The sequence below is a fragment of the Amblyomma mixtum genome, chromosome 2, assembly GCF_055824585.1.
Source record: "Amblyomma mixtum isolate Tamu chromosome 2, ASM5582458v1, whole genome shotgun sequence".
In the NCBI taxonomy this organism is placed as follows: Eukaryota; Metazoa; Arthropoda; class Arachnida; order Ixodida; family Ixodidae; genus Amblyomma; species Amblyomma mixtum.
In genome coordinates this window covers 13,504,351-13,518,237 of record NC_143013.1, presented here as the reverse complement: position 1 = coordinate 13,518,237, position 13,887 = coordinate 13,504,351, and the positions used below count along the sequence as shown (strand labels likewise).

The window sequence follows — 13,887 nt, the reverse complement described above, 5'->3', positions numbered from 1 at the left end:
AGCGTGAGCGATAAATTGCAGTGTCCGCGGCGGAGACCTCCACCGCGATGAGGTAAATGTAACGCTTTGGGGACAAATTGAAAGCGTGGATTTGGGCTGCCGCTGAGAACAGTGCGGGCCCACCCGTAATCAACTGCTCATCGAACGGTCATTCAGTCGTGCGCGCGGTCGGCTCGCCTCCGGACGTTCGCATTCGTACGTAATGTGCGTTCACTGAACCGGCCGGTGCGGAGCGCGAAAGGCTATCCGAAAGAACCGTGGCACTGACACGGAAGACGCAATGAAGTTTGTTATACTTCGTGAATGACAGTAAGAATAATGCGCAGCCGCCGAGTTTTCCTTTCCTGACTGTTATTTGTGTTTTACATGACCGCGTGATTACAGGCTATGATGGGTCTTGCTCTCGTCGACTCGTCAGAAACAGAGCCCTTAGAAAAAAAGAAAAAGGATATATTGAAAGAAACTCAGGTACGCTTGTAGCCGACAGTTTCAGTTAATTCTGGCATATGTAGGCTAGGGAATCGATGCCATTACCTTGGGCAACTTTGTGTTGGCGCGGGTACCTTTAGTATACGAAGACGTAATAACGGAGTTACGTAAAAAGCGGTAATGAGCGGCCGTGCGTCACGGAGTCCATGCTGCTTTTCCCCATCCGTCTTCCTCCACAGGGTTGCCAGACCAGCGCGTTTTTTCCGTTGCGCGCACTAGCCATCGCATTGTGTAGGTTCGCTAACATTTATATGAAGACATTATAAAGCTCCCATTGAGACTGCGTGAACTGCTAACCGGGGTTATGTAACTGGCGTTACATATCTCTGATAAAATCAGTCACCTTGAGATCAAGGGTGAGAGGGGGGGGGGGGGGGGGGGTGAAGTTTTTCCTGAATGGGAGCGGAAGAGTGTAAGCCTTCATACGTTCCCAGTCAGCTGATTAGCGTGAAGTCGAGCCCTCTACCAGAAATAGACTGCCTTTAATCGGTACATAGTTTAGGAATCGCATCCACTTGTACGAGCATAACCTTCTAAAGTCACAGCAGTTTACATTATCGTTGCTTTTTCGGCCACAGAAAACAGAACTAAGCCTCAAGCGCGTATGATTCATAAAGTTTCCCACGGCACGAGCATGAAAAAGGACGCCATTGCTGAAGCACACCGTGCCCAGGTCACAGATGCCTAGATGCCTATCGGCAGCTTACACAGCGAGGATCATAGGCGAACCGTGAAGAATGGGTTCAGTCCTACATGACCGACAGGAGGACGCGCATAGCTTTGCACTGCGCGCCTCGTTGCGGCGAGCGAGTGCAGTTGCGCGGTGCCGCAAGGGTGGCTTCACTGACAGTTTTATCCCGCAGGGTAATCGCTTCGCATCGGCGGAACGCCCGAATCGATCACGATTAGAGGCAAAAATTTCTGCTCCCTCGCCACCGCCTCGTCGTCATCCCTGAAGGATCGAGCCTGCGCCCGAACCGAGTGGAACGCCAGCGATTTCAATTCGGTATTGTTTTTTTTTTTTGCTTTCCACCGTGCTGCTTCGATTGCGAGACGGCCGGAGGGGGGCTTTATGTGGCTGGAAAAGGCGGTTGCAAGATGGCGCCACCGGCAAAAGAACCGGCGGCGTAGGCAAGCACGGCGCCGGGTTTTGTAAGAAACTGCGCGCGGCGGCGGCATTCGAGCGGGGCATTCCGGTCGTGCTCATTCGGATCAACCATGCAGGTCGACCGCACTCGGAGAAAGCCTCGTGGGAAACAAGACCGCACGTGGCCGGCTGACCGCTGGCTGCGCACGGAACAATGGAGTGCTCTCTAGGTTTCGCTGCGAGCGCTAAAAAAACTGCGAACCGCGTGGTTTGTTTCATGCCGTGTTCTTCACTCGGCATGGCGAATCTACGCAGAGAAAAAGACAGGGGACAAATACAGGCAGCCGTTCTTACTTATGAAGCAGTTACGTCAGCCAGTTTCATGGTAATAGGAAATGTTTTCCCAGAAAATCAAAACTGTTTGCATTCTCGACTCTTTAGCGCGGATGATTTGCTGAGAGCTTTTAGGAAATCAGCGCAAGCTCTCGTATATATGGTGCACGTGCAGCCTTTAACTAGCGCAATTCGTTCCTATGCGTCAACGCACTGCATCGGTGGGATGAAGCTACACTAAATTCAATCCTTTTTGGAGGAGTATTAAGTTAGCAGCGACGGCGTCACTGGGAAGCGAAGGTTGGCGGTCGCCACTCCAGACATTGTCAGGGCACACCAAAACTGCCGGGCCACGTGAAAGCTACAGAATCATCATGCTTGCCCAATATTTAATTTCGCCCCCCGCTCTCAGTGTCTCCCCACTGGTTAATTCCTGGCGCCTTATACTGGCAATAAAAACATACTCGCAAGGCATGAATTCGGTTTGTGAAGAAATTAACTATCCCGTGCCCTTTTCTTTTAACTAGGTCCCCAAATATCCAGGGTAAACAAACGCGTGCTTAGCACAATCATACACGTCAAACGGTTTCGAGCTCGGTTAATCAATACCTCTTTACAAGAGCACAAAGTCCGGACGTGCCTTCCATCAGGTGCCGCGAGTGGCTTCATGAATTTAGATCCTCTGAAAACATTTAGCTGTAGAAGTAACTGCGCAAGATTAAGCAGTAAACTGAAGCCGTGATTTAAAGAGAAATGCACCGTGAGTCACAGCATCGTAGTTACAGGAAAACGGGAGGCATTTACCAACTGCAAATCTTCCCATTGAGCCCATGTGTTATGATTCGTCCTAAATTCGAAGAACAACCGAATGTCACGTGAGCGTTCTCCGCTCGGTGGAGTCATTGCCCATTTCTACATGAGGAGGAGGGGGCAGGGGGCGCATGCCTTCACGCCTTCCGAACATGGAGCAGAATATGTGACAAAGCTTGCTAAGCGTGGTCGTTGTTAAAGTGTACCGACACCTCAAGTGGGCGACACTCCCATTGTCTGCATCATGTGACAGAACACTGAAATATACTTGTTGACCAGGATAAAAGTACCATTTCTAGTAAGCATTTTCTATTTATTTATTTATTTTATTTTTGCCCACAGGCAACCTTCGTGATAAAGTCATTGCAATTGATGTTCCTTTCAACAGAAGCGATGAGATAGGTTTTGTGTCCTTCAAAGGAACACCACCACCCGCAGCGGAAGACTTCGTCTTTATTTTGATTTAAGAATAAATGTTTCTACTCTGCTTTCAAAGGGACGGCTAGCTTCCTCACGCGCAAGCTTTTCGCGGCTATGGCAAAAGAATTCTCCGAGAGGTCGGAGTGCAAACCTGGAAGAGTCTGCACAAAAGGGATTCGCTTTTTGCCCGGCGCGTTGTCGACGCACGTTATGACCGCTGGATGACGACTCTCGCTTCACCAGGGAGGCAACAATCGCGGCTCCGAAGGCCATGGCGGATTAGCGCCGCTGATTTCGACTCCGCGGAGCCAAGTCAGCCGGCTTGTCCGAGACCGCGGCGACCAGGCCGCAAAGGCTAATCCTTTTCCATTTCCGGCGGCGGGTCTAACGGATAACACAGCGGCCCGACAAAGGCCCGACAACGTCCTCCCGTAGCGGTCCTCTTGAGTGGGGTGGGGGTGGGGGGCGTGCTATTATGATTTCTACACTCGTGGGCAGCGGCTCTGTGGGTGAGCCTATATAGAGTCTTCAAAAGGCGTGCACCGAAGGCTTATTGTTGCTGACTGCTGGCTCTGCCCGGTCGGAAGAGGTGCGGAGACCGATCACTGCTGCTGACCCGAAGGGGCCATAGTGCACGTCCGCTTGCAAGCCTCCCACGGCTGCGGGAAGGCTTACACATGACCGGTCCCGGTAACGACCACAGCTGTGACGGCTAGCCATATTGCTAGAAGGATGGTGACGTGAAACGTTCATATTACATTATTTTATTCATGGTTACTTTATGCGCTGAGTTCGACTAGAGTCCTGTGGTGTGGGTTCAAGATGCATAATGACCAAAACTACTGTTGACGCTCACGTGATAAAAAAAATTGCGCCTCTCCCGTAACCGAGAGTAGAGTAAGCATGAAATGTTTACGGGCCTAACACAGGCTCCATTGCTCGGCTTAAGCAGCTGTGACGGTGGCGGCATTGAAATCCAGGACGATGCAGAAGCGTACGCGGACACGACGAGACGCAGGCCTGACAAGAATGTATATGCAGCGCGTTCGAATACTCCGCGAGCGTGTATACATCTGCCTGCTAGAGGGGGAAAGGGCTTGAAGGCCAAGCGGCCGGTCTTTTACATGCGTGAGTGTGGGACCGCAGCGCCATCCTTGGGGAGGGAGCGAAAGTTTTCCGCCGAAAGCCCTTCTCGCCCTCTTTCTCTAAGCGGCCTTCTCTCAAAGCCCCTAACAGATCACGTATGACAACGAAGTGTATTGTGGCATGTATGTGCTTTTTCCACGCGTTATTAGAAATCGTAAATTATAATTCCGTGCATTATCAAATGCACAGCTCGACTGATATCTTGATAAACATTGAGAAGACACTGGCAGCAGTTATTTTTTGAGACTCGTTTGGAGAGCAACCGGCGCTTGTATGCCGGTCCCGTAGGAGGGCTTAGAGAGTCTCGTTGAATCTCGGTAAGTCTCGTACGGTGCCCGGATATTCTCGTTTCAGAGCCCGGATGAGTGGAATTCAGAGCCCGGATGATGGCTCTCGGTCTCGGCGTGACGTCACCACAATGCCGAAAACTGGAGCTAAAAGCATTTCATGCTTAAAAGACATTTTAAGAGCAGCTGCCTCCGCCTATAAATGAACCCAGTATTGTCGCCATGACAAACGTCACCTGAAGTCCGAAAAGCCGGCTGGAGTCGCCGCCTTTTGCCAATCAGTAGTAGTCCTTCAGTTCAGTTATCAGCTCGTTCGGCATTTCAAAGCGTGTCATCGAACGCCACCCGCGCTACAAACTCCCGAAGACGACAACAACGAAGTAAAGCAGCCAAGCAGCGCGGACGGCATGCTCGTTGGCTGCGGGCAACGCACAGCAGCAGCTGCACCAAGCATTGGCAGCCTGCAGGTGCGGTAGCGCGTTCTGCAAATACAGCGCGGACGAGGCGACCATTCATCACACTGCTACCGCTGGCCACGGAGGGTCGACCCGGGCGCATGCAGGATCGTCCGGCGCTCGCATTGGCATTCCGCTCAAGCGCTTCGTTTCTCGACGCGATGCATCTATAAACCCCCTCCCTCCCTCGCGCAAAGCGACCGACCGGCCAGCCAAACAACCAACTGCACGCATGCCGACCAAGACGTCGGCATCCACAGATGCCACTGCGCAGCTAGCTACGTTATTCTTGCTGTAATCTCTTTGCGGTTCTTTCTTTATGGGGTATGACTGCAGCGATTCCTTTGTGGAGACCTGCCTCGGGTTTGCTCCTCGCTTTGTTTTGTTTCTCCCAGCGTGAACCTGTCAGCGGGGGCTACCGGGCACGGTCTGTTCCCACGGTTGTCCGATAAGCCGATAGAGAAGAGACCGCGTGATCAGCGCCGCGTGCGCAGCGGAGCAGAGATATGACCGCGAGCAACGAGCGGTGCGACGAAGGGCTCCCCCGCGAGCGGTCTCTTATATACGGCGAGCCGCCGCTCTGTCGACCACCGACTGCGGCCGCGGATAAGACCGCTAATGTCCCGCAAGCTGAGTCAAAGAGGCGCGCCCTCTCGTGTGTACAAGATAAAAAAACGTATCACTCGAGATCGGTTTATTTATGAAGCGTCAAAAAGGTTTTTAAACGGCCGTGTATCATAAACGATCGGAATCATTTCTTCGGCGTGATAAGATGGGTCGCATCGATGGCAGGTTGAGCCGCTGGTTTTCGTTCCTTTGTTGCCCCAGATCTGCACTGTGTAGTTCGGTGTGCTACTATTGTCACATCAGGCTTAATAAATGCGCGATAGCCATTATACGTGAGGGCAGTTTCTTTAGACGCCGGCTCATGCCCCCATCTTCTTCGTTCTTGCAGCTTCCCTGTGGCAGACGTATGCTGTTTTCATATTCCTCTACGAATCAAGTTGATGCGCCCGTTATCACTGCTCACCACTCGCTCGCTGAGTGTTGTACACCGCTCTTCTTATAGTGACAATAACGATACAGGCAATGTTAATATTCCCGGCGAATTTTTAATACCAACGAGAATAAACTATAATTCGGCTTTACTGACAGCCTGCACAAAGAGGTAGCAAGTATATATTATTGTGACGGCCCTAATGAGGGGTCACAATTCGCAACCCGGTGGGTTGCCGTCTGGGATTCGTCCAGAGGGTGGGAGTGAACGAGCCAACATCACAACTGACTGATAAGGAAAAAAATTAAGGGGGCACTTTGGCTCTCTAAAGTGCTGCAACGCGAAAGCGTTTCCTGGCCACTGTTTTTATTTACTTTTTATTTTTCACATTTTGTTTTTTTTTTATTTTTTGCTCATTTTCTTAATTTTATTGTTTTTATTTTATTTTCACGACTTATTTTTATTTTGTTGTTCTTTTTGTTTATTTTCTTATTTTTATTTTCCTTTTCTTGACTTTACTCCTTTTATTTTATTTATGAAGCCCATGCATTCACTAGATGCGCCTTTATTCATGCTGGAACCTTGAGCCTTTAAGCAGTGACGCCGAAAGGCGGACGAATCTGCCGACGCGTATGTCGACACTCCTCCGACGCGTCTGCTAACGACAGCATGAGGCATTAAAGGCTTTCGCCTTAATATTTAATCGTCAGCAGTGGTTGCCTGAAGGGGGTCGGCGATCTGCTCACCCGGTGACGAGACGGGGCTTCTTGTGGAGTGGAGGGGCGGCATCAGCTCCACCACGGGACCATGGAAGGGCTCAGCAGCTCAGGGTCGATCTCGGCCACCCGGACGGAACTCTCTTGGCTCTCTCCTGGTACTCTTTTTTCTTGCTCCTCTTGCTTGCGGTTTTTGTTCAGTTCGTCTTCCCTAGGCACTGTTGAAGACGGAGGGGTCCTGGAGATGACTAACTCGTTTAGCCTCACAGGTACCGGCTCCGAATGACGTTGACGGACTGCGCTATCGAGGAAACTGTACAAGAGGGTTTATTCTACATATTTACAGAAGAGAATCGAATCGAATGCCAACCTCCGATCACACAACATCCCGTTAAATACGGTTCGCGTTCCCCAAATCCCTGACTAGGGAACTTAGGTCGAATAACGTTGTCCAATCGGATGGGCCATTGATGACGCTGGCGGTACCACCCCCGGCACGGGGCGGTGCTGAAGCTCTCTCGCTCTCTCACAGCTTGGGGGATGAGAAGGGGAAGACAGTCATCAAACACAGATGCGTCACCTTGACCACTGCCGCAAGTGTTCTGTGCGTTGCCTCCGTGGGAAAGCAGAATCCCGCAGTCTCCTCGCAGGTGGTTTAACCTTCTCGAACTCCCCCGCCGGATGGCCGAAGCACGAGACCCCTTCGACACAGCGTCTTTCAATTAGCAGCCTCGCTCAGCGTGACCTTGCGTAGCATCATCCCGTTCGGTGAGCCGAAGGCCGACTCGGCCAACGTATACCGCTGTCCGCCGTGCTTCATGTGCATCTCTGCTTCCAGCGTTGCTGCTGCTGTCCCAAGTTCTCGCCACATCGTTGCCTAACGACGACACTCGTTTGACAGTAATTTCTCCCAGGCCCGTGGGAGACAGCGTCCTTCGATCGGTTCGGAGGTTCGGTGATTTGGAGAGCAACAACCCCCGTCCGTCGTCGTCTATGCTTCTGCCGCCGGCGCCAGGTCTCGTTGTCCACTCTTAACAGCTCGTCCGCGGCCCGAAAAATCTCGAATGGCCAGCGTTCACGACCGCTGGGCAGGAAGAGATGAGGCCGGAGTCGGGTGGAAGGGCTGGTTTCTAGAAATGGCATCCAAGCACGAACATTCAACAAAGAATGGCATCAGTGGACTGTTCCACGAGACAGGGCACTGACCCACAAGCAAGCGCTCGGAATTTGCCAAAGACCCACCAGGCTTCCCACAATGACGATAAATGTTTACTAAAACATTACTGAATTTTGGCGTAATTTTGGTGCCAAGAAAGCGCAAAATATCCCCTTTGAAATCGCCAAAGACGGACTGCTTGGACCAAGGTTAAAAAAAAAAAAACACACACACACAGTAGGTTGTCCTACTAATTTCTCCCGCTTAAAATAGTCGGCTTAAACCATCAGCATTTCCGTGCAGTTTTCCCTTCTTGTAACGCACCGAGAAATTGTACTGTTGGAGAGCTAGACTCCATCTGAGCAAGCGACCATTTTTGGGAGACATTTGTCGCAGCCAGGTTAGAGGGCAATGGTCAGTCTCAAATATGAACTTTGCGCCGTACAGGTAACACGACAACTTCTGTGCCGCCCAAACTAAACACGCGCACTCTTTTTCTGAAGCGCTGTACGCTTCTTCTCTACAGGTCAGCTTGCGGCTGACGTACAGAATCGGGTGTTCTTCGTGGTCGTCGCCCACTTGGCTTAAAACAGCACCCAGTCCTCTATCACTGGCGTCACACTGAACTATAAACTCCCTACCATAGTCAGGGGTCCGAAGCAAAGGTCGGGACACGAGCGCTTCCTTCAGGCTCCGGAAGGAGTTTTCTTTTAGGTCATCCCAGTGTACGTCACTGGGTGCTCCCTTTCGTAAGGCGTCAGTTAAGGGACTTGCCCGCTGTGAGTAGCTCGGTATATACCGCTGGTAGTATCCAACCAATCCCAAAAAGGAGCGAATGTCTGTCTTCGTCCGTGGCTGCGGAAATGCCGCTATCGGGGCAATTTTTAACTCGGATGGGCTCCTAGTTCCCTGGCCTACAACGTGGCCCAAGTAGGACACATGAGCGCAACCAAACCTACACTTTTCCCTTTTCAACGTCAGTCCGGCCTGTCGCAAACTAGAAAGCACGCTCGTTAGGTGCTCTAGATGCTCTTCCCAGGTGTCCGAAAAAATAGCGACATCGTCTAAATAGGGGAGCGCAAAGCCCTGCATATCCTTTAGTACGATGTCCATGAGTTTCGAGAAGCTGAAGGGGGCATTCTTCAACCCAAAACTAAGCATTAAGGGTCGAAAGGTGCCTGCTGGCGATATGAAAGCAGCATACCGGCTCGCGCTTTCCGAGAGGGGAACCTGCCAATATCCGCGCACGAGATCGAGGGTGGAAATGAATTTTGCGCCGCTCACCCTTTCTATCCTTTCCTCTATGTTGGGAATCGGGTAAAGCTGATCCTTGGTAATCGCATTCAGCTTTCTGTAATCCACGCATGGGCGAGGATCCTTGCCTGGGGTTTCAACCAGGATCAGCGGTGAGGTATAGTCACTTTCCGCGGGCTCTATAACCCCTAGCATTAACATGCGCTGAATTTCAGCTTCCATTACCTCTTTTTGCCGTGGTGATACCCTGTAGGGCTTCGACCGAATCGGCTCATCAGACGTGAGCTCTATTTCATGTGTCAGGAGATGTGTCTTTCCTGGGCGGCTGCTAAATAGATCGGCGAATTTGCTCAACAACTGCTTTAGCGCGTCGATCTGGGCCGAGCTTAGAAATTCTGCACCTATGGAAAGAGCCAGGATGTTCTCCATGGCGCCACTAGCGCCAGCGCTTTCCTTCCAATCTGGACTCTCGCCGTCCGGCTCTTCCGGTTCATTTAGCGTCAGATTGACGATCCCGCTACGTTCCACGAACGGCTTCATCAGATTGCAGTGATAGATTTTCACCTGCTTTCCTCTGCCTGGAACCTTTAGCGCATAATTAGTGTCTGAAAGTTTCTGCAAAACTTCCACTGGACCATCCCAGTGAACTTCTAGCTTGTTCTTTCTCGATGGCCGGAGTATCATCACGCGATCGCCCACGGTGAAAGCTCGAAGGCGGGCGTTTTTGTCATAATAGACCTTGGCGGCCTCCTGGGCAGTTTTCATATTTTGGTTTACTAACTCCCTTGTATCGTTAAGGCGATCCAGTAGCTGAAGCACGTACTCAACCACTGTCTGGTTCTCTCCTGTCCCTTCCCACATTTCTCTCAGCATTCGTAGGGGAGAGCGGAGGGTTCTTCCGTATACAAGTTCTGCTGGGGTGAACCCCGTGGCTTCGTGGGGCACTGTTCGTAAAGCGAACAGTGTGGCCGGCAGACAGTCCTCCCAGTCGGCTTTGTGCTCGTAACAAAGAGCACGTAACACCCGCTTCAGCACCGAATGCCACTTTTCTACACTGTTAGACTGCGGATGATACACCGAGCTGTGTAGCATTTTTACTCCGCACCTTTCTAGGAACGTGGTCGTCAAAGCGCTTGTAAAGACTGTCGCCTGATCGGCCTGGATTTCGGCCGGAAATCCTATGCGCGCGAACACCGACAAAAGAGCGTCAACTATTTCTGCGGAGCTCAAATCCTTCAATGGAACTGCTTCGGGAAATTTTGTGGCGGGGCAAAGCATAGTGAGCAGGTACTTATAGCCTGACTTTGTTTTAGGCAACGGGCCTACTGTGTCTATTACAAGCCGGCGGAAAGGTTCCGAGATCAATGGCACAATTTTTAGTGGAGCCTTCCATGTCTCTCCCGGCTTGCCCACGCGCTGGCAGGCATCGCACGATTTCACGTAGCGTTCTGCATCTTTGAAACATCCTGGCCAGTAATATTCCATTAACAGCCGCTCCTTTGTTTTATTGATTCCGAGATGTCCTGACCAGCCATTACCGTGGCAGAGACTCAGAATATCCGCTCGGTACCTTTCAGGCACGACCAACTGATCAAGTGTTTTGCCTTTTCTGTCCTGATAGTGTCGGTACAGTAAGCCTCCTTTCTCATGCATCGTTATGTTGCGTCTCGCGATTCCCTCTTCGGCTGTAAGGCGCAATCTTTCCAATGTAGGGTCCTGTTTTTGTTCTTTTATTAAGGACTCCCTGTTCACCTGCAGAAGGCGATCAAAGTTACGCGAAGCTGGAGATAAAACGGACCCTTCAGCCCTCTCTGCCTCATTTACCGACTCAGTGATCGAAGTGTCTGGTCGCTCATCTGCTCGGTCATCCGTCTGCCTTTTATGCCCTGGTGGCTCTTCACCCTCCTGATTGGCTTTCAACGATAAGTTGGCTGGTGCATCTCTAGCTACCTGAAGTTCGGGAATCTGGCTCAATTGAGAAGCGAGCTGGAGAGTTTTAGACCTTGTCAAAGCTTGTACCACCCCACTTCCGAGTTTCTGGCCTCTCTCGCGTAGCAATTGGTCGGATCGATTCGAGAAAAGGTATGGGAATTGAAGTGGCACGGCCTTCGAAACTGCGGCCTCAGTTAACAGCTCTCCAAACGGCCCGCAAATCCTCACTCTAGCCATCGGCAGGCATACACTGTGTTCTTCTACCGCCTGTTTTATCCACGACACTTCCCCCGTGAAATCGTCCGCTGTAACATAGGACGGATGGACAACGTCCATCGTCGCGGCGCTATCACGAAGCACTTTGCAAGGTTTCCCGTTAACCTGCATTTCGTGCAAGTACGGCCTAAGGAGCTCTAAATTCTCGTCGCTATCATCGATGCACGAGAACACAACACGCTGCTTTGGACATTTGGCTGCAAAGTGCCCGACACGATTGCAGTTGTAGCAACGCTGTGGCCTACTAGCCTCGAACTCTCTTTTCCCGGCTTTGTCTGCTCCCTCTCTCTTTGACTGTTCTTCTTGCTTTTCTGGCGCTTTCTTTGACGCCTCCGACTGTCCAGAACTTCTAGCAAGCTGCTTCTTTCGGCTAGGTCCTTGATCTCGCATTGTGTTTCGAGCGTGTGACGCACCCCCTTCAGTGCTCAACCTTCTGCGCGAAACGTACTCCTCTGCCAGCTCAGCGGCTCTTTCAACTGTGTCGACCTTTTCCCTGTCTTGAACCCACAGTTTCACTGCTTGTGGAATGCTTCGGTAAAATTGCTCAAGGCAAAAACACTCGATGATTTTGTCTCGGCTTTCGTAAACCTCAGCTCCTTTTAGCCATTCTAGCAGGTTAGTCTTAAGGCCATACGCGAAATCCGGATAGCCCTCGCTATCGTTTTTGATTGTGCTCCTGAAGCGCTGTCGGAAAGCTTCGGCTGAAAGCCGGTATCTTTTCAGCAGGCTGGCTTTTACCTTGTCATAATCTGCTGCGTCTTTCGTGCTAAGTCTCGCTATGACTTCAGCTACTTCACATGGCAAGAGGGTCAGAAGCCGTTGTGGCCATGTACTGCGAGCAAAGTTCTCTCTTTCACAAGTTCTCTCAAAATTGCCCAGGTACAGTCCTATGTCCCGACCAATTTCATACGAATGCATGTACCTGTTCATTCGATACGATTCTGCATCGCTTGCTCTTTCAGGAGTTCCGGCTCTCGCACCAACGCCCTCTTTTTGTTTTTCGTTTTCAAGCTGTATACGCTTTAGATCCCTTTCAGCGTTTTCAGCTTCCCATTTTTTTCTTTCTTTCTCTTTTTCCCACTCCCGATCAGCTTCCTCTTTACGCCGATCAGCTTCCTCTTTACGCGCTTTTTCCTCTGTGCGTGCTTTTTCCTCCTGATCGGCTTTTTCTTTACGGGCTTTTTCCTCCTGTTCGGCTTTTTCTTTACGGGCTTTTTCCTCCTGTTCGGCTTTTTCTCTACGGGCTTTTTCTTTTTCCTCCTGTATCAAGTTCCATGTAACTTCTAGGTGATCGTTATCCTTGACGTGTTTAAGAATGATTTCGCCCAGTTCAATTTTGGTTACTTTGTTCTGAACTTCCACTGACAGTTCCTCGCATATCAACAGCAAGTCCGACTTCAACAATCTCATTAGGTCCATTGTGACGCTTTCTCCGCTTTGGCTCTGCTAACTCCAAAAAAAATGCCTTGAGAATAACCCTTCTCAAATGACAAACCCTTGATTCCCAGTCAAGATTTTTCTCTGAATCTAAAGCCTGGAGAATCCCATAGCAAAAGCCAAAACGCTCACCCGTGGAGAAAGCACGATGTCGCACGGTCCATCCCAGCTGCTGCCAACCAGTGTTGAAGACGGAGGGGTCCTGGAGATGACTAACTCGTTTAGCCTCACAGGTACCGGCTCCGAATGACGTTGACGGACTGCGCTATCGAGGAAACTGTACAAGAGGGTTTATTCTACATATTTACAGAAGAGAATCGAATCGAATGCCAACCTCCGATCACACAACATCCCGTTAAATACGGTTCGCGTTCCCCAAATCCCTGACTAGGGAACTTAGGTCGAATAACGTTGTCCAATCGGATGGGCCATTGATGACGCTGGCGGTACCACCCCCGGCACGGGGCGGTGCTGAAGCTCTCTCGCTCTCTCACAGCTTGGGGGATGAGAAGGGGAAGACAGTCATCAAACACAGATGCGTCACCTTGACCACTGCCGCAAGTGTTCTGTGCGTTGCCTCCGTGGGAAAGCAGAATCCCGCAGTCTCCTCGCAGGTGGTTTAACCTTCTCGAACTCCCCCGCCGGATGGCCGAAGCACGAGACCCCTTCGACACAGCGTCTTTCAATTAGCAGCCTCGCTCAGCGTGACCTTGCGTAGCATCATCCCGTTCGGTGAGCCGAAGGCCGACTCGGCCAACGTATACCGCTGTCCGCCGTGCTTCATGTGCATCTCTGCTTCCAGCGTTGCTGCTGCTGTCCCAAGTTCTCGCCACATCGTTGCCTAACGACGACACTCGTTTGACAGTAATTTCTCCCAGGCCCGTGGGAGACAGCGTCCTTCGATCGGTTCGGAGGTTCGGTGATTTGGAGAGCAACAACCCCCGTCCGTCGTCGTCTATGCTTCTGCCGCCGGCGCCAGGTCTCGTTGTCCACTCTTAACAGCACCTAGTCAGGGAACCCCCGATCGCTGGTCGAGTCCAAAGTCTTGAGCCTCTTCATAGGCTCCGCCCTCAGCACGTGACCGCGCACACA

The 13,887-nt window shown here is 51.2% G+C and overlaps 1 protein-coding gene across 1 annotated transcript; it reads right to left on the bottom strand.

The window, feature by feature from the left end:
- Positions 1-6,812: 6,812 nt before the first annotated feature.
- LOC149358473 (uncharacterized) lies at positions 6,813-12,390 on the bottom strand. The gene is made up of 2 exons (XM_089567555.1): positions 9,279-12,390; positions 6,813-6,958 (listed from the first exon to the last, which is right to left on the bottom strand). Exons 1-2 carry the CDS (start codon positions 12,286-12,288, stop codon positions 6,813-6,815), a joined length of 3,156 nt encoding a protein of 1,051 aa, XP_089423681.1. The 5' UTR covers positions 12,289-12,390.
- Between the last annotated feature and the right edge of the window lie 1,497 nt (positions 12,391-13,887).